The sequence below is a fragment of the Chlamydotis macqueenii genome, chromosome 3, assembly GCF_036417535.1.
Source record: "Chlamydotis macqueenii isolate bChlMac1 chromosome 3, bChlMac1.mat, whole genome shotgun sequence".
Lineage (NCBI taxonomy): Eukaryota > Metazoa > Chordata > Aves > Otidiformes > Otididae > Chlamydotis > Chlamydotis macqueenii.
This window is the reverse complement of record NC_141558.1, coordinates 15244848-15257335: the sequence shown is the minus strand read 5'-3', so window position 1 is coordinate 15257335 and position 12488 is coordinate 15244848. Positions and strand designations below refer to the sequence as shown.

Sequence of the window (12488 nt, the reverse complement as noted above, 5' to 3'; positions counted from 1 at the left end):
AATGCTGGCAAGCTAATTGTTTCCTCTTAATTGAGCACTATTCTCAGAAGCCAGGAAATCATGCATACAAGTTAAAATGGTATCAGCATGCCAGTCAAGACAGTTGATATTGTTTAATAAAATATATTTCTTACTCTGGCAATCTGGATTTGCCTGTGTCTGTAGCCATACAGACCAGTATGGTCTTTGCCAGCACATTAGTTTACCAATCCAAAAAGTGCTGACCTTTGGGATTAGTTTTAAGGACATGTTTAGACCATTTCTGGTCAGCAAAGCACAAAGAGTCAGACATTATGGTGATTGACTTGTGGTGTAAGTGTTTTGCCAGCTGAGGGTTTCACTCAGCAAGGTAATGATCAGTAGGGGTAGAACAGTAATGGATGTAGCACTTTACTTTGTTTTCTGCCAGGGCCCATCACCACCTCCTTAGACCTGACAGTTTTACCCTTCCTTACCCCAAAGAGTAGGGAATGCATTGTTAATCCCATTTACTAGATGAATACTAGATAACTCAAGTTGCATCAGAAGACCCTGATAAATAGGGAGCTGAACATAGCTCTCCTCAGCCCTACATGAGTGTCTTAATTTTCTCCCAAGCCCATTTGTAACTCCCGTAGCGAAAGTGGTGGAGTTCTACATGCTAAGAAGTGGTGGGAGCTGGGTGATCTGAGAACAAAGGGAATACTCACGTGGTTTTCTTTTTAACCATTTGCTTAGGTGCCACCCTATGTGTGATTTGTCAGGATCGCAATTCTCTTCGCCAGACTGTGGTCCGGCTAGAGCTGGAAGATGAATGGCAGTTCCGACTGCGGGATGAATTCCAGACTGCCAATGCAAAAGAGGACAGACCACTTTTCTTCCTGACTGGGCGACATATTTAATTGAAAGGAGACACATTTCCTAAATGAAACAAGAGACTAATTGCCACCAGCTCATTAAATTACTTTTGAGAGGCTCTGCTTTCTGAACAGAAGCAGGACTGTTTTCCATTGTTTGTCAGAATGATATCTAATCAGACAATTTACACTCATATTTCCAAACACTGAAGTGACTTTTCTAATTTAATTGCCTGATGGAAGTCATTCGTAATTCCTGGGAGAGACGCAGAAACTTACTACTCCGCATGGCGGAAATCATTTTGGATCAGAAGGGAGGTCAATGAGTGCACTTCTTTTGTGACAAAAAAGACCACATGCAAGTTCATAAGCAAGAGTTTTAGAAAACTTTTGTACGTTCCAGAAATAGGAAGTGTAAATTTAGAGGCAGATTTTGTTTTACGTGTCTTATTTATCTAACAGTTGGCACAAGGCAACAGGAATGTTACAGTTTTGTAGTATATTGCTACTGATTGGTCCAGGTAGGCTTTTCATATGAAGATTTGTAAAGTGCATTTCTGAAATAGAGAAAACTCAGTTGGAGCCTTAATTTTTGGAACAGGTGCCACACTGGATAGTTTTACCACACAGGGCTCTTGGCATAAGAGCTTAATTATATATCTGGTTCTATTGCTATAAGGAAAAGAGTCAAGAAAGTAGATTTTAAAATGAGATCAGAACATTTAAATCTGAAACTGAAATTACCTTGAGTAACTGAAGAGACCAAATGGAGAGAGTGACCTGCAAGTGACTTATTACATCTAGAACAGTGGTGTTTCCTGGTTTCTCATTAAATTGTTGCACTGGCTGCAGACTTCAAGCTGGGCTCAGTGCACTCAAGATAGCAGATGAGATGTTTCTGAAACACTCCTAACACATTTTCTGGGGATATTTTCTTGCCAAGGTGCTTCAAAACAGTGGGAAAATGGAGATCACATCTCTAAGGAATTCAGGTGGAAATCTAAAAACATGTTCTAGTATGGCACCAGGCATCACGGTATTTTATATACTCTAAATGTGAAGTCAGTGATCACAGTCTTTGTCTAGGTTTTTGGAAGTATTCTCTGAGTTGCAAATTTCATGTTTGTCTTTATAGAATCAGTGTTAACTTCACTCAGTCCAGGTGTAGGAGGGATAAGTATAAACATTATCAGAAGACCTCTAATATTTGGGCAGTCCTTTCTTGCTGGATACACCAATGAGAGGATAATTGATTTTATTCTGATGAAATGCCATTAGGGGCCTGAGTCCATTACAGTACTGGCCTTGAAATGCAGACATCACTATGACTGTGCCAAAGAGCTACTTTATGTTCCTTTATAGCAAAAAGGTAAGTTCTGTAAGTTTGAGAGACTTAGATTGCTATTTACAACATAACTGCTAGAAATCAGTGTATTTCTGTATTTCATTGTCCTTGTTTCAGAGTGAGAATTCACTTTAAGTTTTGGGAAGGAAGATGGGCATTGCCCTATGTAAATATTATTACCTGTTCAGTTTTCACCAGTTGGTTAGTTAATTTAAACTTTTTTAAAGAATTGTGACATTCATGTCTAATCCCTCCTTTATAAATAAAGTTCATGGTGCATGAGCTTCTGTCTTGGTGATGTACACGACTGTCAAGTATTTTTTTTGTAGGGAAAAAACATGGTTGGCTGAAAGGAGCTAATATAATTAAGGAATGCTCTGAACTGATCAAGAGAAAATACAGCACTGCTTAATGGCCTGAAGCATAGTGCAGCCTCAAAAACTCTCAAATAAGAGTTTTTACAAGAACTCAGAATTAAAGACAGCGTGTTGAAATCTCCTTTCCTGTAACCAAACACTTAAACAACTTACATCAAATGTCTGTAAACTTTCCCAGTGTTTTTGACCTAAGATTTGCTTTACAAGTCTTTAGGCATCTATTTTCTCCAAGAAACTGAAAAAAGGCTAAAGTATATAATAATAAATAAATAAAAATAAATCAAATACTTCCTTAACATTCTCCTTTGCCGCAAAGTCTTCAAAACTTTGACAAAATGCAGCCGCTAGTGGACTGAAACCATCATACTTCTGAGTGTTGTTTCACCGTTAACATTTTGCTCTGTGAGTTACCTACCTACTGCATCCTGTCTACAGAAGAGGGCGTCAGGACCTGGCCACACCAGATGTATGTCTATTGTGTGACCAAGTGCAATCATTCTCCATCATGGAGTACATACATAAGCGATTATGTACATGGTGAAACTTGCTTGCACAGCCCATTGTCTTTCAGAGCACATCCTGTTATAAGAGCAGATATGGACTTACTGTGTGGTGAAAATGCAGTTACTTCCCTTCATATGACCAGCTATGTACCCAACATGGTAGAAAAATATGGCATTTTGTTCACATGATGCCAAATACTAATGGTGGATCAGTCAGGGAGAGCTACTCTCCAGAGCTCCATCCAAACGTTTCTTCATCCTTGGCCTAGTTTACAGGCTAAGCTCCCTTAGACCATAAGCTTTCAGGGAGAGGGACAATGTAGGGTTCATGTCCAGCTAGGACTCTGAGGTGATACAATAATACAAATAAATAATAACAATAAATAAAAGCAAATCTGTTTGGGTGGGACTGGCATCCTGTGCTGCAACTTCTTTGTGCTGTAGGTGTTTACCATAGGTGCATGTGTTGGGCTGGGAACCCAGGTCTCAGCTTCACCCTTCTCTTCTCTTGCCTTTTGTGGGAAGGAATTGCTGGCTTTCAGTCCCAGTGACCTTTGTGAGAAGACTTGGCCCATGTCCATTATGTACACAGATCTTTTAGTCTCTCTTTTCTGACTTTGGACGTGACAAGAAGACAGAGCTCTCCATCACATGGATTGACTCGATAATGTAGTGGCAAACAAAACAAAAGGCACTGCCTGCGTGCTTTTACAGATTTCTTACAGCCTCTACCTTCTCCTCTAGTGCCTTCCATGCTTGCTGGTTTAGTCATCCCCTATTATCACCTGCAGGCAGTATTGTTAGCGTGTTCTGTATTGTGTGTCAGAGGGTGATTCAACTTCTGCAAAAGACAGTATCCAAACATAGAGAAGGTCACTGGGAAGGTGATATTATTTTCCTTCTTACCACACTCACTCCACTATCAAGTCTTCACAAGCACTTAAGCACTAATGTCTGGCATCTAATCATCTGGGCATTACCAATTATCTGAACGCTAGCGGATGTAAGGGATTTCATCCTTCCTTAGCAAGTGTCTCCTGTTGTTGTGCCTCCCACTCTGCATCTAAAAGCAGCTGCTTTTTGCTTTCGCTTTTTGCTTGAGAAGGGTCTGCTTTTCAAAGCTGTATCATCTGTGACACTGTGGTAAAATGTGTCACTCGCACAAAAAGAAAGAGGTTCAAGTAGCAGACAAACAACCCAAAGGAGGGGTCAGAGGAGAGGTTTACAGAGTGGAAAATGGAGAGCAAAGGAAGTGGAGGCTAAAACAGAGGAAGCAACATGGAAGAAGCTGGGAGGCAAGCAGGGCTCCTGGCTGTGGTAGGAAGTGTTTGCTGGGGCATGAGGACCCTGGGGCAGGGGCTGTGTGCAGTAGAAAGAACCAGGATTTCCATCACAGAGGGAATTCAGGTGGGTGGCGTGAGCACCCAGCTCAACAGGTCCTGGCCAAGTACCATTACCTTTTCGTGAAAAGTAAAACTCCTCTTGTCTTCTACCTCTTGTCTTTACAATTTTCACCTGAAGAAATAGTCAGTGGTTCTGGGCATTGGCAAATGCCTTTATAACATTTCCAGTCCTCTTTTGGCAGCCCCTGAAATAACTGTAGATGGTTGTGGAGGACACAGCTCCGGGAGTTTTGAGGCATTAGTCCGATTGCTGACATTGCCCATCGCTGACGTATTATTTCGTGAGGGAGTGAAGGTGTCTCGGCTATAACAGTGCAACTCCTGCTCAGTGGGAAAAAAAAAGTTTGGACTCGACTGACGTGATTTTAAGAAAGGCTTCATAAAGCTGCTTCATATGTAAATGGGGTTTTGATCAAAATCCTCAAGAAAACTGAAATGTTTGATTTAGATTACATAGCAAGGTAAACAGAAAGAAATTTCTTCACACTTGTTACATGATTGCTGTGTTGATTATGCACTTAAACTCTGAACGCACTGAGGAGTATTATTCTGGCAGCATGAGCTGAGGTGCTGTAAAAAAGGTTGAGTGGCACTGTTAACAGCAACTTAACAATTTTCTTTATACTTGGAGACAACAGGATTGATAGGACAGGCTGAGAGAGTTGGGGCTGTTCAGGCTGGAGAAGAGGAGGCTCCAGGGAGACCTTATAGCGATCTTCCAGTACCTAAAGGGGGCCTACAGGAAAGACAGGCAGAAACTCTTTAGCAGGGCCTGTTGTGGTAGGATGAGGGGTAATGGTTTTAAAATAGAAGAAGGTAGATTCAAACTGGACATAACAAAGACATTTTTTACAATGAGGTAGGTGAAACACTGGAACAGGTTGCCCAGAGAGGTGGTAGATGCCCCATCCCTGGAAACATTCCAGGCCAGGTTGGATGGGGCTCTGAGCAACCTGATCTGGTTGGAGATGTCCCTGCTCCTTGCAGGGGGATTGGACTAGATGGCCTTTAAAGGTCCCTTCCAACCCCAACTGTTCTATGATTCTGTGATTCTGTGAAAGTGAATTTTTACTTGTTACTTCCTATAGGGACCAGTAACAGTTTGGAGAACAATTATTGGCTCACAGGGTGTTGTGGTAATGATTGGATTAATTCTGCCTCACAAGATACCTATGCTGAATGTGCTTTTGCAAATACACAGAACCTGTTTTTGGGGGATGATACGATCTCTTTCTATTTGAACTTAAATTATTCTTGTAGATACTGTTGATTTATCAGCCATAAATCTCACAGATCTGTCCTAGACAAGATGGCACCTGTGTTGGGGCAGGTTGGCAGCGCCGTGTACCAGTCTGAAATCCCCCAGTAGCTTCATGTTAGGGCTGAACATGCAGAATCTTGAATCTGCACGAGATACAAAGCAGCAGAGTTACAACCCAATAGCTGTGTAAAGTAGATTTTATTCCTGCCTTCTTAATATAGCTCCATTTCAGGTACCAAGGTGCTATAAATTGCAATGGGTGTTTATGAAACAAAAGCCTTTACAGAAAGAAAATAGAGAAGACCAGTTCCATACACTTTGCCCACAGCACCTGCAGTAATGTGAAAAGGCTAGAGAAAGTTAAACCATTTTAGGTGAGTGGCACTGTTCCAGTACAGCAGAGTTGTGATTGTATTTAAAAATAAATTAATCTTTAAGTTGAACAATTATTCTAATAAAAATAAGATGACATAATCTTATCAGGTCAGCAAAATAAAGGTCACACCAAGGTTACCATGAGCTAGTATTACTATATTTAAATATTCTGGGATGATCATAAATGCTTTTTTTCTTCTCATGATACAGCACTTGCAAATGCTGTTTATAAAAAGAAGTTGGCTGCTGTTTACCCTGTGTCATCATGCAATGAAATCATTAGGCAATGTTTAAAACTGACATCAGGATTTCTGTTTACACTGCATAATTATCCAATGAAACTTGTTGCTACAGGATCTCACAGAGGCTACGAGCAGAGCAGGAGTCCAAAAACCATTGTGAAGCTTATGTGAACTCTGAGTTTGAGAATATCTTCTGTGAATTTTGTGTCAGCCCCATGTTCCACACGTGTCTTTGGGTGAAAACACCAGCTATGGAAGTAGCAGCAAAGTCATGAAGCCCGGAAAGTGGGGAAATGGGAAGGGACTGAGGGAAGAGCAGCTGCTGGGGCTGTGCAGGAGCACTGGGAAGGAGACTTTCAGCAGGCAAAGAGACGGTGGCCTGGCTGTGTGGGCATGGTAGCAGAGGAGGTGGGAAGGAGAGCAGGTGGTGGGAATGGCAACCTTGGGAAAAGGCTGGGAACCACTGTCCTAGTTTATGAAAATTATGGAGAAAATTCTTTTTACATCTGGTTATTATTCCATTTCTGAACTTCTCAATCTTGATGGTCACCCTTGGACGTAGGATACCAGACTATCAGATGTATGGGTCTAGGAAAAGCAGTCACTGGGTTCCTATATGTCACAGAGAAGAAACACTTGTACTTGTTAGTGCTTCCTCATGAAAGCAGAAAGGTCCTGAAGTTGGACGATGCAGACTATGACAAGCTCTTAGAAATACTGTGTGCTGGGAAAGATGCACAGCCACTTCTTGAAGAATTTTATAAATAAACATTATGCAATGTATTAAAATGATTTAAACAGTATTTCTGATAGATTGTTATACTGACCCATCACAGCTTGAAAGCAAAATTAACAGAAGAAATGGGTGGGACAGTGGAAAATAACTCTAACAAACAGTGGTTCCTATCTTTTAAGTTTAGTGAATAGACCTTTCATCAGAAGAAGGAATGCCATTGAAATTCATTAGGTGTGGCATTTCCCAGTTTAGATGAAATGAGGAGAATTGTATTTAATTTCCTTCCCCAAAATTGTTCCAGAAAGAAAATGTGATCTGTCAGCTGAGTAATAAATGGGTTTCTGTGCTTGCGGTCTTAACATTCGGTGTATGGCAGAAACGAGTAACTTGAGCATCTTGGTAACTTAAGTGCTGTGCTGTTTTCTCTTGGAAGTGCTAGCCTACAGCTTGGGAATGACTTGGCTGTTGGGCCACTCCAGATTCTGAGTTCCTAATGTGAAAGAGTCTAAGTAAGCACCAATTTTTCTGAAAATCAGGTCTCTTCCAGATGTCTTCCAAGTCAATATTCTGTGGTCCTAAGTCACCCATCAGGAGGGATGTTCATGTGGGACTGCCACCAGTGGGCCACAGTGGTGGAGTTTCAGGGGCACAGGCAGGGCAGAGCTGGCAGCGCAAGGCTGTGTGACAGTGCAGGAGGGATGCTGAGGGCAGCCCAGTGGACTCCCATAGGTCCAGTGAGTTACTGGAGGGTTTCTTGCACCTGATGCCTGTCTTGTGATGCAAACTGACATTTCCTTTGCCATGTCAGACATTTGCAGCAGTTTGGCAGCTGTGTTAGTTTTGGTTGATGTGCAGGAATAACACCTCACCCAATACTCCCAAAGCTTAAAGGCAACTCCACGCAGCAGTGAGCTTCCCTATCAGCTAGGATGTCACAGCTCTTTTTGAGACCCCAGAATAAATTGTTTTAGGAAACCGTTTCAGACTTTAAAAAGCTCTGCATGTTGTAGTTTGGGCTAAGGAGGATGATGGAGGCAAGTACAGCTGATGCTGATGTTGCTATCAAACATGTCAAACCACAGCCTGTGTGACTGGGAGATGCTAATCCTCAAGCTGACAATGCCTGCTGGGCTGCCAGCTATCAGAGAGGGATATCACTTTTTAGTCTTCTCTCTGTCTTTACATGCCGCCAAGCTTAGTGACACTCACAGTGATGAGAGACCATGTGCTAGCAACAGGCTGTTTCCCTACAAAATACCGTATTTCCAACCTTTTTTTTCCCGTTACTTAATTATTTTCCTACTTGCTGAATTTGCATATCGCTTAAGGTTAAATATCAAACGTATTTGGGGATAATTTTTCATCTGATAATCATTATTAGCTCATAGCTAACACTAGGACTCCCCTGCAGTGGTATACTATAAATAGCCCATTTCATTACATAATTCAGTGGAAATATTTAGAAGCCTTTGCCCAAAGTCAGAGATGTACCAGGAGAGTGATTTCAAGATGCTGGACTCCACAGTCCTCTCTTACAGAACCAGAAGTCTCACAGGTATCAGGGCAAGTTTTGTCTGAAGTTACACAGGGGGAGATATATGATCATTGGATTCTACACTCTAGTACCAAACCCAACAGAAACAGAAGACCAAAAGGAAAAAATGGAAAAGAAAATGCCCCTCTTTCAAACTTGATTGCAGAGAAGAACAGAAAAGCTGTCCCGCCTTCATATCCATACAGTTATGGTTGTGAAGCTCTGCAGGATGGCAGAATAAGGTTTTGACATTAAGAACCTGTCTTGAAAACAAAACTAAACCATTAAAATCTGTACTAAATATGACTGACGATGGCAATAAAATGTTTGCAGTAAAAATTCCTTATATTCTGTTCACAGAATTTATAACTCAGCAAATTGTCTAACCATAAAAATCTTGTACAAAAGTAAGGATACCAACTGTTTGGAAGTGAATTTGTGTTGGTCAGGGTCTAATTTTTCACTGAACCTTTGACTTAATTAGGATACTTGAGGAGTCAGTTGCAAGGAAAGTGTGCTCTAGTTTACTGAGCTCAGGTTTCTTGCTCTGACTCTGCTTCCAAGAACTTCAGCAGGTAAAATTAGCAAGCAAACAGGATCGCTGGGAAACTATATTCTCTGGAGCTTTGTTGTCAACAGCTAAAACTTGAAAGCAGCATTTTTGTATATGGCCAAAACCAAGAGTGGTTTTAGTAGCATATGCAAAGAATGGGGGAAAATGATCAGCTCAGGAGGTCATCTGAGGAGGAAGACCAGCCAGAGACCCTCACTGGCTCCCCTTGGTCTTGGGTAAGAGCTTATGCCTTAAGGTTGCATAAATAAAACTTAAAGCTTTAGAAACAGGCAATGAGCTGTGCTGTGTGAACCTAGACAGAACTGAGTATCATCAGCATTTTTACTCTCCTATTGAAGTTTATGTTTCATTAATGGTTAGATTGTCTGTTCTAGTTCTACCTGTGGATTAAAAAAAAAAAAAAGAATGGGAAAACCTTCTTGTGCTTCTGTTGTGCATCTGTCAGATGCTACAAGAAAACCTGGCTGATTCTCTACTGTTCGCTTTGCTGTCTGACTGATGGCATAAAGCAGCACTGCTGAAAGATACCTTTTAGGAATAGTGGAGGAAAAATGATGTAAACAATAGAGTAAATGCTTGCTCTGAAGGTCTGTATTAGGAAAAGAGCCAGAGAGACCCCTATTACAAATACAGAAATGTCTTCTCAGAATTTTTTTTTTGTAAGAAAGATAAAAGCTGCCTCAACGGAAGACAATCTGCACTAATGGTCCACTAGCAGTGGTTGCATGGTCCTGTATTTTGAGATCTGGGCTTGATGCCTGATGCTGCTCGAGAGGATGTGGGTCAGTATGATTTTCTGATGGAAAAGGAAAAAGGATGCATTCACTCTGACAGGGCTTCAGGTGGAAACAAGAATATCTCTGCTGAATAGCCTGGGAATTCTCTAAGTCTCAGGAAAAGAGGACATACAACAAAGGCTTTCAATTACTTTTTAAAAAGTATTAGAATGATTTAAAAAACAAGTATATGTCTTGAAATTAGTATTTACAGTTTCATTTCATAACCTTAAATTTCCATATCTATTTATAAACATAGAGATCTATGATTTTTCTGGAAATGTCAATGTTTGAAATGGTTTCTGAGTGTTTGTGGTCATGCACTAATGTGTGTGTAAGCATGGAACTGACGTTTCCTGCAGGTACCCAAAGAGTTATCAGAGGCAACTGATTTTGGAAGGTAAAAGGCATAGAATAAACTGGTTCAGCTGATGATAGGATTGTGTATTTAAAATACTCTCATCTTTGGAGGAACATGCAGGGAGGATGAAAAAGAGTACCAGTTGTTCTCACTATCAGGACACAGGATTTATGTGCTGGTGAATGTCTGTTTTTGATGAGTGGGAAGATAATTTATAGATATTGATTTCTTAACTAAAAGTAAGTGGAAACTTTCTGTTTACATGGAAAATCCCCTACAGACTGAGCAGAATGGAGGCTGGGTGTGGAGAGATAGGTACCGAATAGTTAGCCGATGGTTGGAGCTCTAAGGAAGATCTAAACTATATTCAACATAAACCAAACTCTGAGTCTAAACAAAGAAGACAGGGATTTTTTTTTTAATAAATTTCAAACATCAGTGAATTTCTGGCTATCAGTTTTATTAAAAATTAAGATGTCCTACATGTCATTTTGACTATTGCATTTGTATGATATGCACTTTAGCTTCATTTCCCTTCTGGGAATTTCCTTCACATATAAGTCTCTTAAAGTGCCAAGGGAAATCATGGATCCCAGTGCTCCACAGAACAATCGATTCTGCAACAAATGTGTAAGTTTCATTCCAAGTTAAACAAATGCTGTTAGTCAGCATATAAAGCATATTGGATTTCTGATAGAAACAGATGCGCTGAAGATCATTTGAAACTCTTGCTGTTGGCCTCTAGGAGTTGCTGACTCTGGGCTTCTGCTAAGGACTTCAGCAAAGACGACCATTTGCCTCCCATAGATTTACCAAAGTGCTTCTGCATGTTGATATATCCTAGAGTACAGAGAAAATTGTGGTCCTTGGAGAGGATGACAGAATACATATATTTGAGAATATTAAAAGCTCATAATAGAGAGCTCTTTGATAAAGACTCCCTAGATATGCAAAGATAAACGTAAGAGCCCTAGGCTCTGAAATATAGCATGAGATTAAAAAATTACATGCTTCCAGAAGCAAAAATTTGGTTTTGTAAGCATCTAGACCTCAAGCCACTTCCTCTGATTTACCATGACCTTGCAAGAGGACCACACAAATATGATTTCACAGAGACATTTTCTTTCCCTAAGGATAGGAATGTCCTTTTCAGAGGAGGAATAAAGAATTCTACTAGAATGTACACACAAGTCCCCTTAGACTTGAAACAGAAAGATACTTAGGAAGACAGCTTTATGGTAACTACACAAATTAAGCAGCGAGAAAAAATTACCTTAAAATCTGCATAACCAGTCCAGTTTCTTTGCCACTTTTGACCAGTCATTGGTAATGTGACAGCATGTGAAGTTTAAATAGAAAATTGTGACTAACCTGTGTTGTTGGAAATGGGAATGTTCGGAAGGGAGGACTCTGCCGGAGCAGTGTCACCTGAAGCGCAGGTTGCTGCTGGACCATTTAGGTTATGCTATCCTTAAGTATTTACCTTCCTAAAACTCCTGTGAAAATAAGATAATTATAAATCCTCTGCAATTGCTATAGTGCATTGCCACAACTTGGTATGGATAATGCAAAGCTGGATATCTCTACTCCATTCTTGCACCAGTTTAGCCCATATCTAAATGGGGGGGAGGCTGCTATATGCTACAGCACTAACCCTTGTGTTGGGGAGAGCTTAATTCACAGTTCTGGACAGCTTTGGACAGCTAAAGCCCCACCCTGAGTCCATCCCTGCCCCCTGCAAGCACTGTCCCGGCAATATCCTTGCGCTGTACCCTGCAAATGTGGTAGGAGGTGATGCTGGGGGAGGTGAGAATTTCATGATGTACAGAAAGAGGGGGAGAAGACAACATGGCCTCCTCAGGGGAATGGCCTGGCTGCGATGGAGGAGTCAAACACGGCAGCGCTGTGCCGCTGGCATTTCGACAAGGTTGGCTCTTCCCCACTCCCCTCTTCCCGCTGGAGACAAACTCTCGGTGACAGACTCTACCAACCTGCAGGCAGTGACAGTGTGTGCAAGTGTCTGACAAGCTGGGCCACGTGTTACTGGTGAGGAACTCATTGCAACATCACCATTGGCGTAGGGCTGACACTGGGATTGGCAACCCCATTTGAGCATATTTGCCAGATGAGATGGGCTGGGGGAGCTGGAGAGGGCAGGGACCGTT

General features: G+C 41.3%; 2 protein-coding genes across 5 annotated transcripts in view; both read left to right on the top strand.

Annotated features, from left to right (window-relative positions):
* GREB1 (growth regulating estrogen receptor binding 1) overlaps positions 1–2426 on the top strand; it is a 59560-nt gene extending 57134 nt beyond the window's left edge. For all 3 annotated transcript variants that reach the window (XM_086743927.1, XM_010128263.2, XM_086743925.1), the window contains exon 32: positions 718–2426. In XM_086743927.1, the coding sequence (XP_086600053.1) occupies positions 718–881 (164 nt within the window). In that variant the 3' untranslated portion in view covers positions 882–2426. The remainder of the gene's footprint in view (positions 1–717) is intronic.
* Positions 2427–9272: 6846 nt separating this feature from the next.
* Positions 9273–12488, top strand: part of LPIN1 (lipin 1) — an 80953-nt gene continuing 77737 nt past the window's right edge. For both annotated transcript variants that reach the window (XM_086744442.1, XM_086744444.1), the window contains exon 1: positions 9273–9401. In XM_086744442.1, the coding sequence (XP_086600568.1) occupies positions 9312–9401 (90 nt within the window). In that variant the 5' untranslated portion in view covers positions 9273–9311. The remainder of the gene's footprint in view (positions 9402–12488) is intronic.